Source organism: Hemicordylus capensis, chromosome 3 (genome assembly GCF_027244095.1).
Source record: "Hemicordylus capensis ecotype Gifberg chromosome 3, rHemCap1.1.pri, whole genome shotgun sequence".
NCBI classification, from domain to species: Eukaryota; Metazoa; Chordata; class Lepidosauria; order Squamata; family Cordylidae; genus Hemicordylus; species Hemicordylus capensis.
Genome location: NC_069659.1, coordinates 30,740,386 through 30,766,907, shown reverse-complemented (window position 1 = coordinate 30,766,907; position 26,522 = coordinate 30,740,386). Strand labels below are relative to the sequence as shown.

At 45.7% G+C, this 26,522-nt stretch overlaps 1 protein-coding gene across 1 annotated transcript; it reads left to right on the top strand.

The window, feature by feature from the left end:
* Positions 1–657: 657 nt before the first annotated feature.
* LOC128351536 (vitelline membrane outer layer protein 1-like) lies at positions 658–20,575 on the top strand. The gene is made up of 4 exons (XM_053311147.1): positions 658–695; positions 17,360–17,565; positions 19,375–19,472; positions 20,278–20,575. The coding sequence occupies exons 2-4, from the start codon at positions 17,395–17,397 to the stop codon at positions 20,573–20,575; spliced, it is 567 nt and encodes a 188-aa protein (XP_053167122.1). The 5' UTR covers positions 658–695; positions 17,360–17,394.
* Positions 20,576–26,522: the final 5,947 nt, after the last annotated feature.

Genomic DNA, 26,522 nt, shown 5'->3' with positions numbered 1-26,522 from the left:
ACACACGGAAACAGAAGAAGAAGGTGGCAGAAGAAGAAGAAGGTGGAAACAGAAGAAGAAGGGGGGAGCTTTGGATGAGAAGCAGCAGCAGCAAATCAGAAGGGAATCCAGCCCAGATCCAAGAGATCCCAGGGGATTGGAATGCCCTCGCCCCCCGTAATTTGCAACACACACATACACATACAACACCACCACCCAATATGATTTCAGGAAAGTGATTCTTCTCGTTTGCAGGGTCTGCTGTGCTGCTGCAGGCAGCTCCTGAGAAGATGGAGGCAGACATGGCTGTGCCCTGCGGAGGTGCGGGGTAGGGTAAAGGGAGAGGGAATGCAGACGTTTCTGCTGGGGAGGCGCAGGAGGAAGAAGCAGCCCAGGCAGTGATTGGTCAGCCACCTATTGGCTGTTGTGGGGGTCTGGCCTGCTGATCCCTGGTACTGTTTTACCTGCAAGAGATGGCAGCCGAAATGGCAGCAGTGGCAAGAAGAGGAGGAGACCTGGGAGGGAGGAAGAGTGGAGGAGAGGGAGGGGTTTTCCCTGAGAAAAAAGTGGGGTTTGCTCTCACCGTCCTCCTGAATGCTGGAATTTCCTGGGCTGGAGACAAAGAGCTTCTGCTGGCTCACCTGCTTTTATCTCTGAAGCTCACAAGAGGAAAATAACAGGGTGGTGGTGACCGGGAAACACCTGATGCAGTGCAGGTGAGTGGTGGGAGGCGGCACAGCCAACCCTGGTGCTGGAGTCACAACCTGACCGTCCACACTGCAATCAAAGCACAACTGCCCCTGCGCCTTGCAATTTCTCCACCCCATTTTCTGGGGCCAGGGAGGGAGCCCTCCCAAGCACAGTGGCCATGAGGGTGCCCTAGTGCTTGGTGCTGGAGGGGCTGCTGAGGCGGCTCATACCCAGTGGGTATGGACGCTGACAGGGCTGTGGCATAGGTGCTCGAGGTCCATGGAGGTGGAGGAAGAGATGGTGGCAGCAGGCTGGCTGGTGGCAGCTCTGGCACTCTTTGGCTCTCCTCAGGCGGTGGAGGAGGATGAGCTGCAGTCCCTGCCATGTCCGGGCAAGGCCTGGCTGAGCCCATGCCACCCAATCTGGGACATCCTTGGTAGCATCCCCCCCCCCGAGGGTGTGGGGGACCGGACTTCTGCCCGGAAGTCCGGTCCAAAGGGTGCCTCTGCCCAGAAGCATCCTTGCAAACCATTCATAAATTAACAGATGGCATTAAAAAGAGCTGAAATTGGATGTGTCTGTAAAGTCTACAAAAACAAGTGTGACTCCTTCACTATTCATGCAGAGAAGCATCTGGTGGGCCACTGTGTGAAACAGGACGCTGGACTAGATGGGCCTTGGGCCTGATCCAGCAGGGCTGTTCTTATGTTCTTCTTCTTCTTATTTTATTATTATTATTATTTTTATATTTATATCCCGCTCTTCCTCCAAGGAGCCCAGAGCGGTGTACTACATACTTCAGTTTCTCCTCACAACAACCCTGTGAAGTAGGTTAGGCTGAGAGAGAAGTGAGTCACTCAGCTAGTATCATGGCTGAATGGGGATTTGAACTCGGGTCTCCCTGGTCCTAGTCCAGCACTCTAACCACTACACCATGCTGGCTTATATTCTAAGCAAAAGGGAAAACCCTATATTTTTGCTTGTGAAAAGTGGTGGGGGGCAGAGTTACTGCTGCTGGGGGAAGCCCAGCTCATTTTATGCTGGAATAATGGGGATTGTTGCAGGGATTTTGCTGGGTACTTAAAAGATCTGAGGCTTGAGCCCACAGCCCCCGCCCCGCTTTGATAACAAAACTCAATAAGGTCCCCTCCAATAATGTTTATGCATGTTTTCTAAAGTCTCTAACACTATAATGCAGCACCTATGAAGGTGGACTCAGCAGTGAGTTAGTCAGGGCGAGGAGCTCTTTCCTCTCCTCCGTGCAGGTGTCTCCACTACTGCCCTTCCTTCTTGGAAGAGGTCACGGAGGTGGCTGATGAGATCCGGGGCTCTGAGCAATTCATTCGGGGCCCGTGCCCCATGGGCTATGCCAATGACACTCCTGGATTGTTGTTTTATAGTTTCACTGCTGTTAATATTTCTTCTTTTCCTCAGCTTTTCTTATTCAAAATGGTTGACAATGATATTAGCAATAGCAATAGCACTTACATTTATATACCGCTCTATAGCTGGAAGCTCTCTAAGCGGTTTACAATGATTTAGCATATTGCCCCCCAACCTTCTGGGTACTCATTTTACCGACCTCGGAAGGATGGAAGGCTGAGTCAACCTTGAGCCCCTGGTCAGGATCGAACTTGTAACCTTCTGGTTACAGGGCGGCAGTTTTACCACTGCGCCACCAGAATGGCCTCTTGTGTTTTGCATACTTCATTTTAACACTTATGAATTCTAATACTCCCCTCCCTCCCCAAATAACATACCCAGCTTCTCCTGCTGTCTCTTCTGAACAGATCTCTTGAGCAGGCTAAGAATGGCCATCAAAGACTACTGTAGTAGCACTTAAGGCAAGAGTAGTCTTTACATTTGCTCTTACCTAAAGGCTACAGTTACTGCCTACTGAATGAAATCCAATGTAAGCATTTGCTGCAAGAGGCTATTGATGACTGAGATGAGAGTTATTGAAGACGAAGGGAAGAGTGAGAGGGGATCAGGAGCAAAATTATGCACTGGGGCCAAGTAGGAATCATTACTTTTGACAGATGGCGTGGCTATCAAGTGGTGATACCTTCCCAACTAAGGCGAGAGGCTGATGAAAGGAGTATGTGGGTTCAAAACAGCCATTTTTGGGACTGGAACAGAAAAAGACTCAGAAATAATGAGACCTGTAAGCTGAAGGCTGTAGATTAGTGAGAAATCCAGAAAAACAGTAGCTTTGTGTGTATGTGATTTTCATTGGGAATATGGTGCACGGGAAAGGGTTAACCCTTTCCTTCGCAACGTTACAGTCCTGATTGGATTCAGCCATTCACACCGATGCTTCCACCTCCATGGCATTCTCTCAGGGAGCAAAAAATAAGAAATTACTTGCCCACTGAGTTGGAAACAGCTTGTTCGTTGAAGAAGGACGGGTTTGCGGTACAAGTCATTCAATGTGTAAAGATCTTAAAGAAAGATTGTTCCTTATCTAACTGAGCAAATGAATAAGTGACTTCCTGGAAACAACTCCAAGCTGCTTTTCCAGTATTTCCCCCACTAGGCCTTTCCTGCCTGCTCCTCCATTCCACAGGGCTGAAGAGGTGCACCAGGACCATTACAGCTCCCTGCATCAGGGGCTTCAGTGCCCTGAGACTTGCTGGGTGGGTGAGGAAGGGGCAGAGGCCACCAAGAGAATGAGGTGTGGGGTAGCTCAGGGCTTGAGGGCTGTGGAGAAGGAGGGGCTCACTCCCATGTGGGTGCATTGCTCCTGGGCATCAGACACATGCAGGGCTCCGCACGTCTCCTCTGGTCTGGGCCCTCAGCCACACTGCAAACTGCCCTTTAAGCATCTGCCATTCAGCCACATGTCATGTCCCACCTTTCCCTGCCCTGCCCACACATTCATAATTTTACTGCTCTGCCCAAGGCCTATCTATTCTTCCTGTAGGAAAAGTGATCACTGTGAAGCACTGCTCTGCTCCAAGCAGCTTGGTGAGGGAGGAAGGGTGGACCAAACCTTCGTCCAAGCTAGAATATAAGCTTGACCAGTTGTTGGCAGACTTGAATGAGGTAAATGCAAGGGGGAAGAATTCAACTGAGCAGTTATTGAATTGCTAAAAATTGTAGGGGTGAGGTAAGAGGAGGGAGGGGCACCCACTTCCTGAACGTTTCTGTTGATGTTGCGGTTTTGACTGCAGCGTGTCTATCTAACCGACATTTGGTCGTCAAAGGTTGCTTCAGTCACATATCTTGCTGGAAAAGATGAGGAGGGACAGCCCAAGGATTTGTGGCACCTGAGGTGAGGTGCTCAATGCTGCATTGCCTCATGACCCTGGTTGAGGCCAGCCCCCTTTCAATACCGATCCTTGCAAACTTTGGAAGTAGTGCGGGAAAGAGGAAAGGTTGCCAGCAGCCCCCTCTTCCTCCCTTGTGTTTCTTGTAATTTTGCAAGGAGTGCAAAGAAAGGGGCTTTCCCCAAAGCTTACAAGGACCAAATCAGTCTGGAAGAGCTGCTCTGATGGCAGTTGTGGAGAAAATCTTATTGGCGTGCTGGCACCCTGATAATCTGCCACCTGAGGCAACTACTTCACCTTGCCTCATGAAAGGACCACTTCTAACATCTGGCAAAGATCCAGTTTCTTCTTCTCTTTCACAAAAGGGCCGAACCTGCTGGGGGACATGGGACTCCTTTGTTGTTTATGCATTTGTATCCTGCTCTTTGTTCAAGGAACCCAAACATGGTTATGTTTAGCCTCACAACAAACTTCTGAGGTAGGTTAGGCTGAGAGATAAGTGGCTGACCCAGAGCCACTATTGGCTTTCCTCCATCTTGGCTTCCAGATTTTTCTACCCTGCTGCCATCACCCAAGGTTCACACACCCTATCCTCAGTATGCAACGACAAATGGTCCCTCATTATTTGGGAGATAAATTATAAATTCTCCTTTCCTCAGTACAGTGACTCTTACTATAGCAGTTCAGAAAAGGACCACAGAAATGGTGAAGGTGTCCATATGATGGCCAAGGGAGTCACAGCCAAGTCACCCAGATATCGGAAGGATCAGTTTTTGCTAGGTGTGGTTGGTCTCCAAAGAGATCCAGCCAGAATTGGGGTCTCAAAACAGGTTAATTTGTGTTGAAGGGAAGGGCTATGATTTCCTAAAACAAGCAAATAAATTTCCAGTTACTCTGGGCCCTTAAAAGGAATCAGAGCATTTTTGGTAGGGTTGAACAATTCCTTCAACATCACCTTGATCAAAATAAAGATAGCTGTACACTGCTATTGCCCTACCTTTCACTTAGTATAGAGTACTTCTGGTTGTCAGGTGTGCTGTGGTCCGGACCATGGAACTGATCCAGTCCAAATTCCAAGCCACTCTGAGCTGTTGATCAGAATCAATATGTACTTTTAAAAAGGCAGTCAGGCACTTCATTCCATCAGCCCATATTAATTACCCTTCCCTCTACAGGCAATGACTGAAAAATGGGATTCATGGAGTTTTTGAAGGGATCTAGCCAAAATTCCCAGGGCATACCTTCTTTCCCTGCAACCTCTCTTCTTAAGGCTATTGTTATCATCAGCTCTATTTCTGCCGTGAGATATTGAACAGGCTACCTCCCATGCAGCTTTCCACCAGCAATGAGCTCTTCTTGATCCTTTCCTGTGACCTCTGGGATGCAGAAGCCTGCTTTGTTCCAGGATTTGTCTTTGTGGATAATGGGGGGAAACGTGGTCATTGGAGGAAAATCGAATATTGTCCCAAAGGTCATGCTAATGGATTCTCACTGAAGGCGAAAGTCTCCCTGTATCTTCTTTTCATTCTCCCTGATGCTGAGTAGATGCCACAATCATCTTTCTTTCTATACACTCTCCAGGTGAGGAGAGCTGGTTTGGAGTGGGGGAGAGCTGGTCTTGCAGTGGCAAGCATGAACTGCCCCCTTTGCTAAGTGGAGTCTGCCTGGGTTAGCATTTGGATGGGTGACCACATGTGAGCTCTGTAGATCACTTAGGTGATGGGGCTATAGCTCAGTGGAAAAGTATCTGTATGCTTGCATGCAGAAGGTCATAGGTTCACTCCCTGGCATCTCCAGGTAGGGATGGGAGGGACTTTTGCCTGTAACCTTGGAAAGCCACTGACAGTCAATGTAGACAATACTGGGGTAGATGGACCAATGGTCTGACTTGGTAAAAGGCAGCTTCCTATGTTCCCATTTTCAGATACTAATGCTAAAACTCAGAAAGGGAAAGGGAAAGAAACAGATGGACACTATTCTTTTTGTGTGTGTGTGGAAAATATAAGGGAATGAAGTATATATATATATATTTTTTAAGTGAAAGATTTCAACAACAGAGAGAGAGTGGGGGGGGGGTATGGGAGTGGGGGTGGCGGGCTGCCCGCATGCAGAATATGGACTTAACAGCAGTATAAATTCTACTTGTTCTATATCTTCATCAGGAAATGCAAAGCATCTGTGCCACTTAGTTAGTGCATAGGGTAGAGAGCTGGTCTTGTGGGGGCAAGCATGACTTGTCCCCTTTCCAAAGCAGAGTCTGCCCTGGTTGCATTTGAATGGGAGACTGTTTGTGACCACTGTAAGATGGGACTGCTCTGGGAAGAGCATCTTGCATGCAAAAACTTCCAAGTTCCCTCCTTGGCATCTCCAAGATAAGGCTGATAGGGACTACTACCTGCAGCCTTGAAGAAGCTACTGCCAGTCTGTGAAGACAATACTGAGCTAGATAGACCAATGGTTGTACTTGGTAGAAGGCAACTTCCTATGTTCTTTTCAGCACCCAAACTAAAGGAATCCCATTGTGGGTTTCCCCCCTAATATACACTCTCCCCCACCTCATATCCTTTGTGTAAGCATTCACCAACTTCCATTGTTTTGGAAAGATGTTGGATTTGCATTGATGCTGGATTTGCATTTGCTTGTTTGCATTGTACCTTTGTTTTGTTGGTCAACAGACACAATTCTCAGTTTGACTAGAGGACGTCCTAGATTAAACTCCTTGGCAAACCAAGGTGGAGAAAACAAAATTTTAATGGAACTGTTGCAGAGGGTGGAAGAAGGGGGTCATAGCTGAGTAGCAGAGCATATGCTTTGATCCCAAAATCATTCCCCAGCATCCTCACTTTTCAGGACAGCAGTGCTGAGAAATATCCTGTCTTGAGACTCAAGTAAGCTATCGTCAGAGTTGACAGAACTGGTCTCTGTCAAGAAATGCTCAGACTCAGCAAGCAGTTTCACACTGGCTGATAGTGCCACCTTATTTATGCAAATCCAAGACAAGCCCCCCCCCCAATTATTTTCTGTTAAATATGGAGATGTTGGGGAGTCATCTTTAATTCAGAGTCCTCTTTCTTTTGGGTAAAATACAGGTATAACTTGTATTTAACCTCTGTCTTTTGAGACATCATCTTAAATTCAGTGTCACCTTCTATTTAGGTAAATACGGTAAGTAGGAGGAAACCCAAAGCTTGCTGGGGAGTGTGTGTTCCCAGAAAGTGTGCCATCTGAACTTGCCAAAGTCCAGTTCCACAGCCTTCTGCCCAACATTTCTGCCCATTTGTAACCTATATTTGAAGTTGGGTGGTGAATGTTGGGCAGATGACTTGGGAACCAGACCTTGCTGGGTTTGGACTAATTTAGACTAATCTAAATAATTAATTTAGATTATTAATATTATTTATTATTATTTGATATACCTTGCACATGTGATTTACTAGATTCACCTGCAAATAATGCTTTGTTTGGGACTGTTATCCCAATGGGAACAGACTTGGCTATGGGGAATCAAATCTTCTTGTTCTCTTTTGGAATCATATTGTCAGAGTGACAAAATGGGGGGTGAGGTGGGAGGAAACAAGCTGAAATTGCTAGTTTTCATTGTTTTTGTCTTGAGGATCAAGATAATGAGGTTACTAAGGTGGTGGCAAAATTCTTTTATGTCGCTATTAGACTAAGATCCTGTTTAAGATCTAATTCTTAGGAGCTATTGTTTTGTCCTGATTATTATGTATTATATTACTGCTGGCATATTTTGCTTTTAATCTTGTTTTAATCTTTGTATGTTCTCTGTATGGCCTATGGCTGTAATAAATTGATTCTAAATTCATTGGAAAAAAAGTGGGAGCTTTTGGGGAAATGGAGGGAAGCAGAGTTTTTTTTGTCCATGCAAGCAGGTAACTCTGCCGTTGCCAAAATCATAACTTCCACAAAAAGTAGAGTTCCTACCTTGGGTTTGTTTAATTACACACACACACACACACACACACACACACACACACACACACACACACGCTGACAGTTAATGCTGCACATGTGCTACAGCAAAGTGGGGGTTTCTGCTGATCTTCCCTTTCTTCTCTAGCCTATGCGCCTCCCAAAATATGTCCCTGAAGGTTGTATGGCTCTCAGGGACATGTAGTAGGCTACAAAGGGAAGTGAAAATACCCATTCTCTATAACGTGTGTGCAGTGTTAATCTGCATGTCAGCCACAAACAACTTTATCACCACTACCACTAACACTACCCCCCACCCCCATGATTATGGAAATTATGTCTGGCTAATGGGTACTAGAACTAAAAGTACGGTCTTCATCTGTGGAGACAGTACACTTCTGATTATCAGGAATCACAGTGGGATTTTAAAATGTTTTTAAAAGTGGGAGATGTTTAAAAAAGAAATTTTATTTCATAAGTACAGGTTACTGTATAAATGAAATAGGAAAATTGGAGCTTATTATTTTAAACATTTTATTCAGAAATAAACTTCCTTCCAATATTACATATGGACAAAATGTATTGAAATATAGGATAAAGGTCATCATTTGTATACTAAATTTGGATTGGGTTCAGATAATACTTTCACAGTGGCCCCACTCCCACATTATTAAAATGTGAAGGTGCACTTCTGTCCCCAAGTTCCTTGTTGATAGAAATAGAAATATTAAATTCAGTCCCTTTTGCATAAATATAGGTATAACCTGTATTTATTTTTAAGGAGGTCATCTTAAATTTGGAGGTGTCCTATTTAGGTAAATATGGTAGTATTTGGAGTGTGTGTAATGGAGCACTTTGGATGAACTGTGTTACTATGTGGTTAAGGAACAGCACACCATGAGGGGAAGGTTTGAGTGTTTATGAGCCCCTGGTGGCGCAGTGGTAAAACTGCCGCCCTGTAACCAGAAGGTTACAAGTTCGATCCTGACCAGGGGCTCAAGGTTGACTCAGCCTTCCATCCTTCCGAGGTCGGTAAAATGAGTACCCAGAATGTTGGGGGCAATATGCTAAAAATCATTGTAAACCGCTTAGAGAGCTCAGGCTATAGAGCGGTATATAAATGTAAGTGCTATTGCTATTGCTATGAAGTGTTCATGTTTAATCAAATGGGAGCAGGGCTAGTTGAACAGTATTGTCTGAACCAGACATTTGAAATAATAACTAAATCTGATCTCTGTCACACCTTACCAGTTACCTTATTTATCTCAGGCATGTTTAATGATTTCTATAGCTATTTCCTGATTGAGAGAACAGGACAAGTCTTCTGTTGATGTGGCCAAACTAGTTTAGCGGTAGGTAATAAATTCATGATAAGAAGTTTTGATAAATACTGAAGTTCAGTAACAAGAAAGCATACATATATGTACATCTCTAGATGACTCTAGAGATTGTACATATATCTGAATGCAATATGTTTGATTTTTGACAACCCCATCACAGTAGATCTGCAAAAAGATGATTTTATTTGGCCTGGGTCATACTACAAAGTGAATTATTCTGAAAATAGAGTATTTTTAAAGCAAGAAGGTAATATTTAGCCAACTGACCCCACCTAAAGGGGAAACATGAAGCCCTGTGCTGATCAACATTTTTAAAAATGACTCGGAGGAGCGAATAGAAATTATGCTTATCAGATTTGCAGATGAGACAAAGCTAGGGGGATAGCTAACACTTTAGAAAAAAACAAAATCAAGATTCAGTCTGATCTGGACTGGACAAGCTCACAAGAAGCAGTTGTTTCCCTATAATCTGCATGGGTCAGAACCATTTGGAATACTGTGGCCAAGAAGGACATTGATGAGCTGGAATGGGTTCAGAGGACAACAAAGATGGTGAAAGGTCTGGAAAGTCCTTTGAGTAATGGTTGAAGAAGCTGGGTATGTTTAATCTGGAGAAGAGAAAACTGAGGGAAAACATTATAGTAATTTTGGGATAGGGTATTTAAGAGAACTAGCTTAACCCATGCAGAACATCTACACGCTAGTACTTGATTGCTCCTCTCACCCCCTGCCACAGCCCCCCTCACCTCAGAGATCTCTCCACCCTCACCTGACCTGCACTCCTGCTCCTCCTCCTCCATCTGGTTACTTCCATCCCCCTCACCCCTCTTGGTCAATCTTCCTTCTCTTTACTCCACCCCCCTCACCCCTCTTGGTTGCAGCTGTAGCATTATGGCACCTATTGGCCAAGCTGCAGCTCCCATGCCCAGAGACCTCCCTAACCAAACCTCGCTCCTGCTCCTCCCCACAGAGGCAGCAGCAGCAGCAGCAGCGGTTGACCAGGCCCTTCCTTGATGCTGCCATCTCCATAGCGGCTAATTCCCCTCAGGCCACTGACAGGCCTGGGCCTGTCCCTTGCCTGCCTGCCTGCCTGCCTCTGCCAATTGCCTCGGTAGCTCCAAACAGCAGCAGTGGTTGACAGGGCCCTTCCTTGCTGCCAATAGGTGCCGCCATGGCTGCTCATTCCCCTCAGACCGCTGACAGGCTCGGGCCCATCCCTCGCCCTTCCTTCTTTCTTGCTCTCTTCCCCTCCCTTCTTTTCTCTCTCCCTGAGTTAACAGATCTTGTTTTCTCATCTAATTCACATATTGGCAGCCTACACACACACACTCCTCTCCTCTACAGTCAAGAACATCTTCCAACCTGTAACAATTGCATTCCAACTGACCTTAACCATCACAGGCTCCTCCTCTCTATCTGCATATGGAATCCCCACTGCCCAATCACCACAGTGCTTCTGCTATCACAGGCTCCTCCTCCCTATCTGCATATGGAATCTCCACTGCCCAATCACCATAGTGCTTCTGCTTGCAAACTCTCGCAAGAACTGCCATGCATGGGATTAGCCATGGGTATGCCTTAGATAATTATATATATAGATAGATGTCTGCTTTGCCATGATTCCCACCTCCCATTAAGATCATTTGGAGAGGTTCATCTACAGTTGTCACTGGCTTATCTGGTGGCTACTTAGGGACGGGCCTTCTCTGTTGCTGCCCTGAGGCTCTGGAATGTGCTCCGTGTTGAAATAAGAGCCTCTCCATCTCTGACAACTTTTAAGGAGTCGATCAAGACACATCAGTTCACCCAGGCTTTTAGTTAGTTAGATTTACTGTTTTAATATTTGTAACCTTGTTTTAAGTTTTAAATTGTTTTAGGAACATAGGAAGCTGCCATATACTGAGTCAGACCATAGGTGTCTTGATCATATCTAAAGTAATTTTTTCTAAGACAATATCTTGCAAATCTAGAAGAAAATGTGTGTGTGTGTGTGGGTTGGGGGAGGGTTTGTGACTGATCAACTCTGTAACAAAAAATACTCTGTTGCATTTCTAGCCCCCACATGGGGAATGGAAGTAAATAAAGCTTCCACATCTAAGGTGCATAAACAGATGTCTTTTTCTAATGATAAATTCTCCACTATGTTGATAAATGGCTTTGTGTCTTTCATATAGCGAGTCTGTCATTCCACGAAGGGCTGGAGAAAAAAATCTAGGTAATCTGAAAGGGGTTCCAACAAAGAATTGCAGCCTGATATTATAGGGTGATCTGGGGGAGGATGAGTGTTCTTATGCATCTTTGGGATAATATAGAATATTGGGGTCCTGTATTCTTCCCTCATTAGAAAATCTTTAGTAGCCTCATCTATATAGCCCAGTGAAAAAGCTTCTTGAACAGTTACCTTAATAAGAAGTTTAATCATCCAGCTAGGATCATCATGTAACTTTCTATACGCTGTGCTATTGCTCAACTGTCTGTCCCTTTCCCGACAATAATCACTCTTATTCATTACTACAGTTCCTCCTCCTTTATCTGCTTCTTTAATGATATTTTTTTATCTTTTTTCTGTAATGACTCTATTGCTAACTAGTGATGATTCCTCCATATTTTATATCCTTCTGTTCCAATAATTGTATAGCCCTAAGGACTACTCTTTCGAAACATTGAATATTGGCATTAAAATTATGAGGTATGAATGTAGATTTGAGTCTAAATGATTTAATAGTAGCCTTTTCTGAAACTCCAAAATGATCCTTCAATTTAATCAAATGTATGAGTTTAAATAAGTCAACTCTAGTATTGAAAGTGTTATATTTTGTTGTAGGTACAAAGTTCAATCCAAGATTCAATTCTTCTTTCTCATCCACTAACCTCATGTTAGCACTGCAGGTTCTTCATTATTTGACATATCATTTACTTGTTACATCACTACTACCTGTTGTATATTTACCATTTGCTCTCTGCTCTTTCATTTTTTGTCATACCATCCACATATTCTAGAATTTTGTTACGTGCTGTATATTTGTTATTAGCTTTTTACTCTTTATATAAATTATACTACTTTTCATATCATTCTATATCGTTCTGTAAATTGGTTAGTTTATCTTTAAAGCACTTGTTTATATCTTTTCCATTTTATTTTAGGTTCGCCACATTCATTGTTACTTTGGTATGCATCTTTAGGTACCGTGGTTTTTGGCTCACTACCATAGCAGTATTGTGCAGAGGTCATCACCATGGGAAAACGGCTCTCTCATCGGAAGTTGATTGCCAGAGTGACCCCCGCTTGAACAATAGTGAAGATCACTGGTGTAGAAAATACTGAGCTAGGTGGACCAATGGTTTGACTCAGTATAAGGCAGTTTGCTACATTCCTGATGCAGAAACCTGAAATGATGCCCCAGCCTTTCTTAAGCACCCCCCTTCTGTAATTCAAAAGCAAATGGGCTTCCTGCTTTGGAAACACTTTTGAACACACTCCATAGCCTTTTGTTTGCTTACTGAATGATGGAGCAGCAGGGCATGGCAGGTGCTGCTCAGGATAGCCAAGCCCTGCCCTTCACTGCCCTGCCCTGTGCTCTGGCCCTGCCCACATTCATATTTCCGTGCTCTGCCCAGGGTCTCTCTCATTCTTCCTGTAGGAGAGCTGGCAGTGCTGAGACTGTAAGTAGAATTGCACTGCTCTGTTCCCAGGAGCACAGCAAGGGGGGAAGGGTGGAGGAGTCTCCGTCCCAGTCAGGTTTGGAGGGAAATGGGGCGCTGCTTTATATACTGAGCCAGACCATCGGTCCATGTAGCACAGTATTGTCTACTTTGACAGGCAACAGTTCTCTAGGGCTTCATAGTACCCAGCTCACAATGGAGATGCCCTTGACTGAACTGGGATTTTTCTGCATGCAAAGCAGATACTCTACCACTGAGCTACAGCCTTTGTCCTGACCTAGTCCCAACAGGGCTGACCACTTGCTGCCAAAATAAAATGAGGCCAAACAAACATTGAGCCAAACTGTTCTTCCTAAACGTGTGCGGGGAGAGGCCCAAGTGGAGGAAGGGCCACACTTGCTGAAGGTTTCCCCTGACTTTGTGAGATTGGCCTCAGTTTGCCTATCCAGCCTCAAATTTTGTTTCGAAATGTGGTGGTGAGATGTTCCAGCCAGTCTCACTTGCTGGGAGGGAGACCATGCTTGGTAAAGACCCAGCTTTTCCTTCTCTCCCCAAATAGGGCTTGACCCTACAGACCCCTCTAGACTGGGGTTCAGAGCCTTTTAAAACCAGTTTACCCCTTTTGTTGCAGACTTCAGTTGAAGTACCCCATAGGGATATTTAGTCCGTGTACATGTGTTTATATGTGCATACCGGTTAAAAAAGTTATTTATCATATTTATATACCGCCTGATATATGTATAAGAACATACAAACATAAGAAGAGCCCTGCTGGATCAGGCCAAAGGCCCATCTAGTCCAGCATCCTGCTTCATACAGTGACCCACCAGATGCTGCTGGAAGCGTACAGGCAAGAGTTGAGGGCATGCCCTCTCTCTGGCTGTTATTCCCCTGCAACTGGTATTCAGAGGCAACTTGCCTCTGAGGCTGGAAGTGGCCTGTAGCCCTCACAATAGTAGCCGTTGATAGAGCTCTCCTCCATGAAATTATCCAAACCCCTCTTAAAGCCATTCAGGTTGTTGGCTGTCACCACATCTTGTGGCAGAGAATTCCACAAGTTGATTATGAGTTGTGTGAAAAAGTACTTCTGTTTGCTGGACCTAAATTTCCTGGCAGTCAATTTCATGGGATGACCCTTGGTTCTAGTGTTATGTGTGTGTGAGAGAAATTTCTCTCTATCCACTTTATCTACACAATGCTTGATTTTATAGACTTATGTCTCCCTGCAGTTGTCTTTTTTCTAAACTAACTAGCCTAAACTAGGTGTTTTCTAGTTTCTAGGTTTTCTAAACTAACTAGGTGTTGTAGCTTTGCCTCATAAGAAAGGTGCTCTAGGCCCCTGCTCATCTTGCTTGCCCTCTACTGCACCTTTTCTAGTTTTACAATGTCCTTTTTTAGATGTGGTGACCAGAATTGTATGCAGTACTCCAGGTGTGGATGCATCATAGTTATGGTGCATACCCATGGTGCACCATAGTTATGGGCATTATAATATTAGCCGTTTTCCCCCCAATCCCCTTCCTAACGATCCCTAGCATGGAATTGGCCTTTTTCACAGCTGCCGCACATTGAGTCGACACTTTCAATGAGCTGTCCACCAGGACCCCAAGATTCCTCTCCTTGCCAGTCTGACAGCTCAGATCCCATCAGCATGTACTTGAAATTGGGGTTTTTCATCTCAATGTGCATCACTTTACACTAGCCAACACTGAACTGCATTTGCCATTTTGTTTCTCACTTTCCCAGTTTGGAGAGATCCTTTTGCAGCTCCTCACAATCTGTTTGGGATATCATTACCCAAAAGAGTTTGGTATCATCTGCAAATCTGGCCACCTCACTGCTTACCCATGCTTCTAGATCATTTACAAAAAATTAAAAAGCACCGGTCCCAGTACAGAGCCCTGGAGGATCCCACTTCTTACTTCCCTCCATTGTGAAAACTCTCCATTTATACCTATCCTCTGTTTCCTGTCCTTCAGCCAGTTAGCAATCCACCCATGTACCTGTCCCCTTATCCCATGGCTGCTAAGTTTTCTCAAGAGTCTTTGATGAGGAACTTTGTCAAAAGGTATTTAAGAGAGCATCTTCTTCACTATGACCCACACCGCCCATTGAGGTCATCTGAGGAGATCGGTCTCCAGTAACCACCAACTCTTCTGGTGGCTACACAGAAACGGGTCTTCTTGGTCACTGCCCTGAGATTGTGGAATGCACTCCCTGCTGAGATATGATCCTCCCCATCTCTGGCAATTTTTAAAGAACACCTGAAAACCCATCTTTTCACCCGAGCTTTCCCAGCTTTTAAAAATTGTCTGTTTTTAATTTTATGGCTGTTTTTAAATTATTGCATTGTTTTAACTTTTATATGTGTTTTAATTTTTTTTTATGTTAACTGCCCAGAGATGAAAGTTTGGGTGGTATAGAAGTTTAATAAACAAACAAACAAACAAACAAACAAACAAATAAATAAATAAATGCTTTTTGAAAGTCCAGGTATACTATGTCAACTGGATCAGCTTTTTCCACACACTTGCTGATACTGTCAAAGAACTCCAAAAGGCTTGTGAGGCAAAAGGTTCATTATCTATCTATCTATCTATCTATCTATCTATCTATCTATCTATCTATCTATCTATCTATCTAACTACACACACACACACACACACACACGTATATATATATATATATCAATCATTCATACACACACACACACACACACACACGTCATGAATATATGTGTCTTTGTAATATGCACACACACAAACACTCACACAAACATTTAAATGATACAGTTATGAGACAGGTGACTCCAGTCACTAAATCACTCATAATCAGTCTTATTGAAAATAATGGCGCAAGTCTACGTGTCCTATTAATTTCAATGGGAGTAAAAAGATAGTGTGCTGTGAAGTTGATTCAACTTCTGGTGTCCACAGAGCCCAGTGGTTTTCTTTGGTAGAGTACAAGAGGGGTTTACCATTGACTCCTCCCGAGCAGTATGAGATGATGATGCCTTTCAGCATCTTCCTATATAGCTGCTGCCCGATATAGTAACAACGGGGTTTTGAACTGGCAACCTCCTGCTTGTTAGTCAAGCATTTCCCCTTTTGCCACTTAAGGTGACACTTAAGGTGTACTCAGTGCCAATTTTCTGAAGCCAGTCAGTCAGGCTGAGGGAAGGGGCACACTGAGCTTCAGCCTGCAGTCAGCCAATCAGAAGCAGAGGAGGAGAACCTTTACTCTCCTTGCTTCCATTCTGCAGTGGGTACCTCAATGAGGATGCATTGGCTTCAAGATGGCGATCCTCAAATGGGAACAAATTGCATAGCTGTAGTGTACGGAGGCAGGAGGGTTCTTACTACACCCTTGGAGCCCCAAGGGTACCAAGTACGCATAGTACCCATAGAAGTACTAGTACCCACCCCCACCCCACAAAGAATTCCTGCTCTGTAAAACACTCACATTCCATTACTAGACACCACATAACTTATATAATCATCAGTCGTTATCTATATTTCAGGCATCCTCTCCCAACTATGCTATGCAATGGCAAATTCTCCCTCTCTCTCTCTATACCTGAGACTTTCTGTGGCCATGAGGGAGACATCAGAAATGTTAAGGGTGTATATATGACAGCTAAGTCTACTCAGGCAGGTGACCAAACACAGGGAAGATCAATTTTTGCCAGATGTAATCCTTATGTAAGGTAAAGAAAAATCCACCCACTATATCCCCACCCCTCCCACTGTCTATAGAATATATTCTGATTGTGCTTTGCTGTGGACATTGAAATGGATCCAACCCACATTGCCAGCAACTTTAAGGTGCTTGTAGGACACAAAGTATGGTCCAAAAAGCCAGACAGACAATGAAGCTATTCCCACGATCAGTAGAAAGCGGGCGAAGGGAGCCTAGTCTGCTCTCTACTGATCGTGGGAACCACCGGGTTCGCAGGCGAGCCCAAGGTGGCTAGCCCATTTAATTCACCCTCCCCTTCAATGAGGTTAATGGAGCGAGCACTCTGTTAACTTCATTTTTCCCCTTGTGTGCCGCCGCGGTGCGTGACGACACATGAGTAGACCCTCGACCGATAGGCTGCAGCCAGCCTTCCGGCCTCGGGGGTTTCTCCAGAATGTCCTCCACGCTTGCACGGGACATCCTGGAACTTCTGGGGGCCGTGTGGTCCCCAATCCTCACAGCCCCCAATGGCTCTGTGACGGAGCTGGTAGTCATGTGGGTGGCCGATCCAGCTGCCCAGGGCTGCAGGCATGATCCTCTGCGGGGAGAGCGGGCTAAGCCTGTTCTCTCTACAGAGCCCGGTAAGGCTCTTCACATGAATCGTGTGAAGTGCCTCAATGTATAGCATTAACCCAGTGTAAGCATGTTTCCCTCCAGGGACACTGTCCAAGAGGCAGAATTGATTGATGGATGTCCTCCAGCCAAACCTCCAACAGTCCATTCTCAGAGCTGTTATTCTTCTGCTAGGTTTTTGCAGGTAGATCCAAAACAGAGCATCTTCTATGGCTCTCCCTGTCAGCATTTTGTTCTTCTTGATATTCTCCTGCTGCCTGGGGAGAAAAGAACCCCGAGATTATAGGACAGTCCTCAAAGTGGAAAATGGAGGACCATTCGGAGACTGGGGTGAAATCGAATTGTGCCCTGAAGGTTATGCTCGTGGATTCGCAATCAAGGTAAAAGTCTCCCTACTTTAGGACCTCCCTCCATTGAGACACCTTGATGTCTGGGAGCTGCTTCAATCAGCAATTTCCCCCATCCAGGGGTAGAGGGAGCCCAATGGCAGTCGGGGGACAGGCTACAGCTCTCCCCTCCCCCACCACTGTGCGTGCACACTGGCCACATCCCTTGCAACTGTCATCAGATCTAGGGGGCGTGGCCAGCATCCGGAAGTGATCCTGCAGCTCCTCCCCACTCCTTGCCAGCCGGTGTATCAATGACAGCTGGTTGCTGCCTTTCTTCCTCTCTCTTCCTCTGAGTGAGGAAGAGAAAGGTAGGAAGAAATGAGTCAATGCATGGGATGCTGATGCATGGGGTGTGGCCAGAACCTGGGGTGGGGGCCTGGACAGCCCTTCACTTGTCAGGTGGAAAGGAGTGGGGCAAGGGCTGTTCCTCTTACCCTCACTCCAACCGGTGAAGGTTTTGTTCATAGCTGGTTGCATGTGGAAGACAAGCTGGTGCCCCAGGGGAGAGGGCACCACGGCAGCCACCCACACACCAGCAGCCCAGGGACACTTGTCCTCTTGTCCCCTTGTCCAATGAGGGTTTTGCCACTGCTTCCACCCTTTCTTTTGAACGTTCCCCAGACAACTGCTTTAGAACCCCAAAAGGCAAAGGTGAAGCAATAGTAGTACATAAAGGAATCATCTAAAGGAATGGGAGAAGGCAAGAAAATGATGATGGTGCTGGGATTAGTTTTGATGAGGACAGGAAAGCAGATGTCAGCACAAGTATGGAGGAAGGTGATAGTGTTGCATTACCATAGTTGCCTCACTTCCTGGAGCACTGAGAAGTCTTAGGGGTTTGCCGTGCTCCTTGGATTCTGGTTTCCCTTTTAGGGGGAGTCACTGAAGATTCATCATGCCTTTGTAGGATTTGGCTTCTTTACACAAAAATACAGGCTGAACATTGGGTGAAGTTAGAAATATTGTAGAACATCCATCTGAGTCAGCAGCACATTACATCAGGGAGCCCAAACTCTGCCTCCATGAGCAAAGGACAAGCAAAGGACCTAACTTGGCAAAGAGGCACCTTTTTACGTGGTGATTCTCTTTATTTAGTAGGGGGAGAGGATCTGGTTCTATCCACCCCCAGCACAGTACCTCCAGTGACTGTTGCTGGTGTCTATCTTGTGTTTCTTTTTAGACTGTGAGCCCTTTGGGGAGAGGGATCCATCTTATTTATTTGTTATTTCTCTTTTTAAACCGCCCTGAGCGGTTTTTTGGAAGGGTGGTAAAGAAATCAATCAATCAATCAATCAATCAATCAATCAATCAATCAATCAAACAAACAAACAAATTTCAGATGAACCTGTTAGTGTAGCAATAACTTGAATCAGGTTAGGAGCTTCATTGCTGGAAGATGAAGAACATCTCCTGCAAAATACAAAGCCAGTTGAGGCCTGCAAGGTTATTGAAGGGGTTATCTAAGTGCCAATAACAAGACTGAATTTCTCCTGTGGCTTGCCCATCTGGGTCCCACAGGACTGGCTGGATGTACAAGTTGCTGTTTTCTGATGCAGATGTGAATGCAAATACCCAAGCTTGGCTAGCAGTTGTTCTGCACAACTAGTTGGCAATGACTAGTGCTGAAGCTGCTCATCGTTTATCTGACTGGACCAGTACGATGCTATCCAATTCCAGCAGGGAGGGAGCCAGTGTGAATGGCTAATTCCCACTGAAAACATTGTGCTTTAATTTTACAAAATGTGGGCAGCTGTAGAGTGCAGCATCAGTGTTATCATCACTCCTTCTCTTCACCACCAGGTACAGGCACACCAGGGTATATGGTATGATGATACAGCTCTGAATGGCATTCGCCTCTACTGCACTAAGGGCCAAGTCATTGAGTCTAAAACTGGGCCGTGAGTGACCTTTTGCTTTCTTTTCTTGAATTTCTTCTTGAATTTCTTGAATTTCTTGAATTTCTTCCTTGATCTGTAGAAGGGCCTGGGTTGCTTTCACTGTTGCTCTACTGACAAAGACAGAATCTGTCTGAATCATTCTGAGCTCTCTCTGGCTGACATACTGTGCAATGTACCACCTGCCTTTTAACATAAAGTATGGGCATTTATGCAAGAGGGCACTTGTGCAGAATGCAAGAATTGCACTGGCAGAGTTGCATATGTTATGTGTTGTATTTTTTGGATGGACATTGGAAGCAATGGCTGTCAATAGCTTATGGGCCTGCAAATACCTTTTCTTCTGCCCCCTCCCTCCTTAGGCTTGGTATTGTACTTTACTTGTAAAGGGAAATCCTTGCTGGATTCCCCTTTACAAATATATACCCGAACCGACCCATGAACCGGTTCGGCCCATTTCCGTGTTTGAACTGGACCAGACCCAGTTTGGCCAGACAGGGAATCTTACAAGACCAGGCCAGGTTGGTTCAAATCCAATTCAGATTTGAACTGAAATGGCAAAAACAGTTCTGTGCCCATCCCTTTCTACCTGTTTGTATTTGATTTGATCTAAGATTGTAATACATTTTGATTGATTGATGGATCTACATGGTCTACCATTCTTTATGCAAGATCTCAAAACTGCAGTATCCATGCACTCTTGCTGACAATACATTTCAAAATGTATGAGATGTTATTTGTACAGTATGCAATGGTTTAATATTTAATATATTTATCAGAATCTTATAATCATTGTTTTCTTTGGCAGGTGGGGAAATTGGTCGGAGGCTAAGTATTGTCCCAAAGGGAACTTTATTTCCTTCGGTTTGAGAGTGGAAAAACCCCAAGGGCCTTTTCTTGATGATACAGCAGCCAGCAATGTCCGGTTCACCTGTGAAGGTGGGCACGTTTTGACGGGCAAGTCACATAACTGGGGGACTTTTGGCCTATGGAGTGATCGCTGCATATCAGGCTTCATATGTGGGCTTCAGACAAAGGTAGAGGATAAACAAGGTGTTGGTGATGACACAGCACTTAATGATGCAAGGTTTTTCTGCTGTGACTGAACCATATGAGTCCCCCCTTCTTATAACACGGCTTGCCTGTGCTCAAGTGGGTTTGTTGAGATGAAACAACCACAATTAAAAGTTGAACCAAGAGCGGTGTGTGTTGTTTTTGATCTGATTTATTTGCCTCTGAGTGCATTGCTACTGTGTAGGACAGATCAGAAATGGATTACCACAATAGAAATTCTCCACCCCCTTGCACAAATCCCAATGAGGATAGGACGGGCATGGTAAGTTGAACTAGGGCCATACTTTATGAACTAACTGACAAGGATCTGCAATACTTAGCATAACGTATAACTAGCCCTTTGGGGACAGGGAGCCATTTTATTTATTTATTTATATTTATGTAAACTACTTTGGGGACTTTGGTTGAAAAGCAGTATATAAATATTCATTGTATTTGTATTTGTAACTAGAGCATGGGCAACTTCTCACCCCATGGGGCAGCCTCACAACAGGACTGTTTTCCCACTGCTGGGTGAAGCAACCAGGCTTGGAGACTGCCAAAAGTCATCTGACTGCCATAGCCTCCTCTTTGCCACAAGGTTTCCCAAGTCGAGGGAGAACTGTCCATATCACTGCCCCTGAGCCCCCAAGCTCTGTGTGGGTGAGCCCAAGCATACCCCCAAAGGGGTTAATTCCCCCAAATCCTTGGGTCACATAAACCTGAGGGGCTGTCCCATGTAAACCCCATTTCTCCTTAAAGGTGCCCCTGGTTGAACACCATTCTTTGAATTACCTCCCCAAACCTGCACTCACCTGCAGGGTGACCAAAACTATGCTAGTAGATGGTTCCCACCCGTACTTACCACCCCCCAGTGTCAAACATACACCAGTGAGATGACGGCGAAAAATGTTCCCACCAACAGCCATTCAGGTGAGAACAAAACATTCCTGTTTGGTCCTGCAAGGCAACCAGCTATAATCTCATGGAAGAAGCATGGCAGCTCGAAGCTGGATTCCCTGCATGGGCTGTGGGGAAGGCAGGTGGGGTTTGGCTGTGCCTTTGAGGCTGAGTCTGCAAAGCAAGAATCAGGCATATACCTGGACATCTTTAACATGTGTTTCACTGTCCCATACTTCCTCAGACAGATGATTTGGCTGGGAAGGTCCAGCCAGTGTGTGGTTCCTTGGCAAGCTGCTGTGGCACCACCAGAGGACCAGCAATAGAGGAGGGAGGTGAGGGAAAAGAGTGATATTGGGGTGCACTGCCAACACCCTGGCTTGGAATGTCCCAACCTGGCATGTAAAGGAAGTGGCTGGGTGGGACAGGAGCATGATGGGAAATGGAGGGAAGGAATGGAAGGGGCTGGGAGGGAACAGAAATGAGGCAACCTGGGGAAATGGGGAAAGGAACAGGAAATGGGGGGAAAGCCCTGGAGCAGTTGTGTGGGCTCTACAAAGCTATTTAAACCAGAACTGGCCAGCATTGAGGACAGACAGTATAAGGACCAGGCCTGGGTCCTCCAGTGGAAGACCAGGTCAGCAATAAGCTGTCCCCCAGGAGAACGGAAACTGTGGGTCCCCATTCTGAACCACTTCAAATTCTGAGCTCATTCTGAATGCTTATCTCAAAGTGGAACAACTAGCACAGTGGGACTGTGGCAGTATAACCATGGAGGGGTGGATGAGAAAGCACGGAGATCTCTCTCTCTCTCTCTCTTTTTTTGGCATGCTGAGGGTTCTTCATGGTGGCCTCAAGATCTTACCCAGCTGTATCATTGGCATTTTCCATATAGAAAGAAGATTTTGAAACATTTTGAAACTTTTCAGAATGTGTAAGTTTCACATTTAGGAGTTTTAGTTTTGATCATTTTAGTGCTTCCGCTAAGGGAACAGATATGTCCAGAGACATAGGCATCAATAAGAGGGACTGTCTTCTGGAACCTTTGCTCTAGTGATCTCCTTGGGAAACAAGATTGGTTTGACCTGGAATCAAAATATAGTATATTACCAGACCACAACTGGGTTACAATTAGTTTCAAGTTGGAATACAGCTAAATACATTCAATACAGATGGAATATGTATCTCAGTGTTAACATCATCAAGCAGAGGCGTAACTAGGGAAAACGGCGCCCGGGGCAAGCACTGAAATTGCGCCCCCCCGCCGCGCCCCTCCCCGCCGCTCCCCCAGCATACATCTGACTGACACACATGTATCATACAAGCCAACTTCACAGGGTTGTTGTGAGGAAAAACCTAAGTATAATGTAGTATGTATCATCATTGCATCATAATTCTGATGTTTGGGATACAAGTTGTATCCCAAACATCAGAATCATGATGCTATGATGATACATACTACATTATACTTAGGTTTTTTCTCACAACAACCCTGTGGAGTTGGCTTGTATCTCAAACATTAGCTGTTTTAGAAAGGGCCCCAACATTAGCTGTTTTAGAAAGGGCTGTGAAGACGTTCCATCTTGCTTTGGATGCTTGATTCCTGACTTTTAATGTTGGTTTCATTTTCAACATTATCTTATTTGGACTTATCTTGCTGAAAATTGTCTGCTGTTTTATGTTGCTTTGCTTTGGGACAAGTGATATCACGAGTAACTTGTCCTATTAATTTCAATGGGACTTCCCTTCAGTAATTTAGTCAGGATATCAGCCATAGTTATTATGTATTTAACCATGTTGTGAATTGCTTTGTGAAAAAACAGCATAGAAATAAGGAAAGGAGTCAAAGGGGAGATTGTTGGTAAGGGAGGAGAAAGAGAGAAAAAGAAGATTGTTTGGGGGAGAGCTTGTTCAAGAAGTGGGCTTTAAAGAGGGGCTTAAAATGCCAGCAATATAAAATTATACTAATATATATATATATATATATTTTAAAAAGGCTGCTATTTTTCTTTTAAGGGCTGTTTTTTTGAACTCTCTGATTTTTAGCTTTATGGCAAACCTTTTTCCTTCTTTCCTCCCCAGAGTTGGTGCCATGTGATCTGCGATTTGCATAAAATATGATCTGCGATTTGCATAAAAGTGTTTTGTGCAATTATTAATCGCCCCCCTCCTTAAAAAAAAATTAAGGAAAGGAGACTATGGCTAGGTAGTAGGTAGTAGGTAAGTAGGTGGCGCTTTTATTTCAGGGTGGGGTGGGGAAAAAACCAAATAATCTGGCAGGTTTAGTGGGGAGAGAGGGATCCTAGCAATCCTATGCAATGCAAACTGTGGATTGCCCTGTGTGCAAACATGCTTTGGTGATTTCCCCCCCACGTGCTGAAGAGTGTGGATTGTGGGGATCTTGCCCTGCATCTCAAATCCCGGCGGGAAACGCTCCTTGGAGGTGAAGGAAAGCGCGTGAGAGAAATCACACCACCCAAGCCCCGTCTCTAGATTTATGGTTGTTTGCATAAGGGCTTGGTCATTTCCATATATTGAAATGTGGTGTCCTTTGCACGCATCGCCCAAGCCCTTGGAAAAAAAGGAGGGGGGGCGGGAAGGATACGGCAGTGGTTGGGGTGGCGGGGAGAGATGTTGGATTCCGGCTTGATCGATGCTAACTGTGAAGCTGGGGGATTGAAAAACACACACCTTGTTGTGACCACCGCCATGCTTCTTTACGCGAGCGCGACTCTGGTCCACCCGCCGCCCGCCCGCCGCCGAATCCTGGCTGTCCGTGCTGGGTCAGTGTCCGTGTGTCCTGCTGCTCCTGCCTGCGCCTGCTGCAGCCCCAGCCAGCCCCAGCAACAATGTTCGGCTCTCCTTTCCTCCGCTCCGCGACCGCCATGTGCAGGCAAACCGAGCTGGGACTGGGAGGATGGAGACGCACCGCACGCATGCGCAGTAGGGGTGTGCACGGAACTGCGGAGTTACGGTCCGGCACTGGGGTGGGGGGTTCCACAGGAGTACGGGGGGGGCTTCACTTACTCCCTCAAGAATGCCGCCGTATTTCATTGAGTAAGCGGGCGGCATACCCCCCTGCCACCCGCTTCATTCCCCCTCCTCTCGGCGCGGCTGCTAATCCATTCCTACTCCTTTTGAATGAATACTCAATCGGGTGGCAGGGTATCTCCCAGTCCCTGCTGCCATTTGCAGCCCAGCCGGGGAAGGGGACGGGGTCGGCAGGGGATTTCTCCTGCCGACCCCTTGAGTATGGGAAGGGAAGGGGCGGCAGGGGTCCTGGGGCTGCGGGGGGCGGCCGCCAGCCGAGCCAGGCTCATTGAAGAGACTGGGAGATACCCTGCCGCCCGATTGAGTATTCATTCAAAAGGAGGAGGAATGGATTAGCAGCTGCGCCGAGAGGAGGGGGAATGAAGTGGGCGGCAGGGAGGTACGCCACCCGCTTACTCAATGAAATACGGCGGCATTCTTGAGGGGGTAAGTAAAGCCCCCCCGTACTATTTTGGAACCCCCCACCCGAACCAAAACCACCCCGTGTCCGGACTGGTCTGGAGGCCTTTAGAATGGCCTCCGAACCGGTCCGTGCACATGACTAATGTGCAGCGCGACTCGGCACGCCGGCCGAGTTGCACGTGCGCAGCGTGACTAGCAGAGTGAGCATTAAAGGCGCCCGCCGCGGCGCCCGCCACCAAGCCAGCCAGGCCAGCAGCAATGCCAATGGGGGGGAGGACCACTCGTGGGGGGAGGGAGGGGGCACCGACACGCTCCCTTGACTACTGCTGCGGCTGAGCTGCAGAAATTTGTATTAAAAATTTTTTTGGGGGGAATCGGCGGGGGTCATGGCGGCGCCCCACACATGACCCGCAACGATGGCGCCCGGGGCAAGTGCCCCCCGCCCCCCTATCGTTATGCCTTTGTCATCAAGAGAAGGCATAACTTTCCTAAATGCCTGCCTGAATGCAGTGATAGGCTGGATGAGGGATAACAAACTCAGACTGAATCTAGATAAGACAGAGGTACTTATTGTGGGGGCCGGAACCCAGGAGACTGTTTTGACCTGCTGGTTCTGGATAGGGTCACACTTCTCCAGAAGGAGAGCTTCTGGATCCAAACCTCTCCTTGTGTCCCAGGCTGAGGCAGTGGCCGGAGGTGCTGTCTATCAGTTTTGGCTGATAAGCCAGCCACATCCAATTCTTAAAATAAATGACCTTAGGACAGTGGTACATATGCTGGTAACCTCCAGACTTGGCTACTGCAATGGTCTCTATGTGGATCTGCCTTTGTATGTAGTCCAGAAACTGTAGTTGGTACAGAAGGCGGCAGCCAGGGTGGTCTCTGGGTCATCTTGGAGGCACCATATTTCTCCTGTACTAAAAGAGCTACACTGGCTCCCAATAAGTTTCCGGGCAAAATACAAGGTGTTGGTTATAAGTTATAAAACCCTAAAGAGCATAGGTCCTGGGTATTTAGGAGAATCTCTTCTTTGCTATGATCCTCACTGTCCATTGAGATCATCTGGAGAAGTTCATCAGCAGTAGGGGTGGGCATTCTCTGTTGCCCTGAGACACTGGAATGTGCCTCCTGCTGAAATAAGAGCCTCCCCCATCTCTGACAACTTTTAAAAAGTCTCTAAAGACTTATTTTTTTTTACCCAAGCTTTTAAAATTGACTGTGGTTTTAAATTTTTAAAAAGTTTTCTATTTTTAATCTGTTTTATGTTTTGTAAACTGCCCAGAGATGGAAGTTTGGGGTAGTATACAAAATCAGTCAGTCAATCAATCAGTCAATCAATCCAAGGGAATTATGCATATCACAATAAAAAATACAACACAAGAGAACATGCCCCACTGTCAACTGTTTCTGAACCACAGGGGCAGATATGTTCTGAGAACTGAATTTTACTGAATCTGCCCTCTAAGACTGCAGAGGGGAAGGCATTGCACCTGGCCCTTTGATGGGTAGGGATTATAAGATTAGTGAGATAATCTGCTGGCATAGTACTATCGATTGATCTTCCTGGGCTGATGAATTTAGGCACTAGACTTTAAATCTTTTTGGCACTTGACATCTGAAATGCGCTGCCTAAAGCTCTATTTGGCT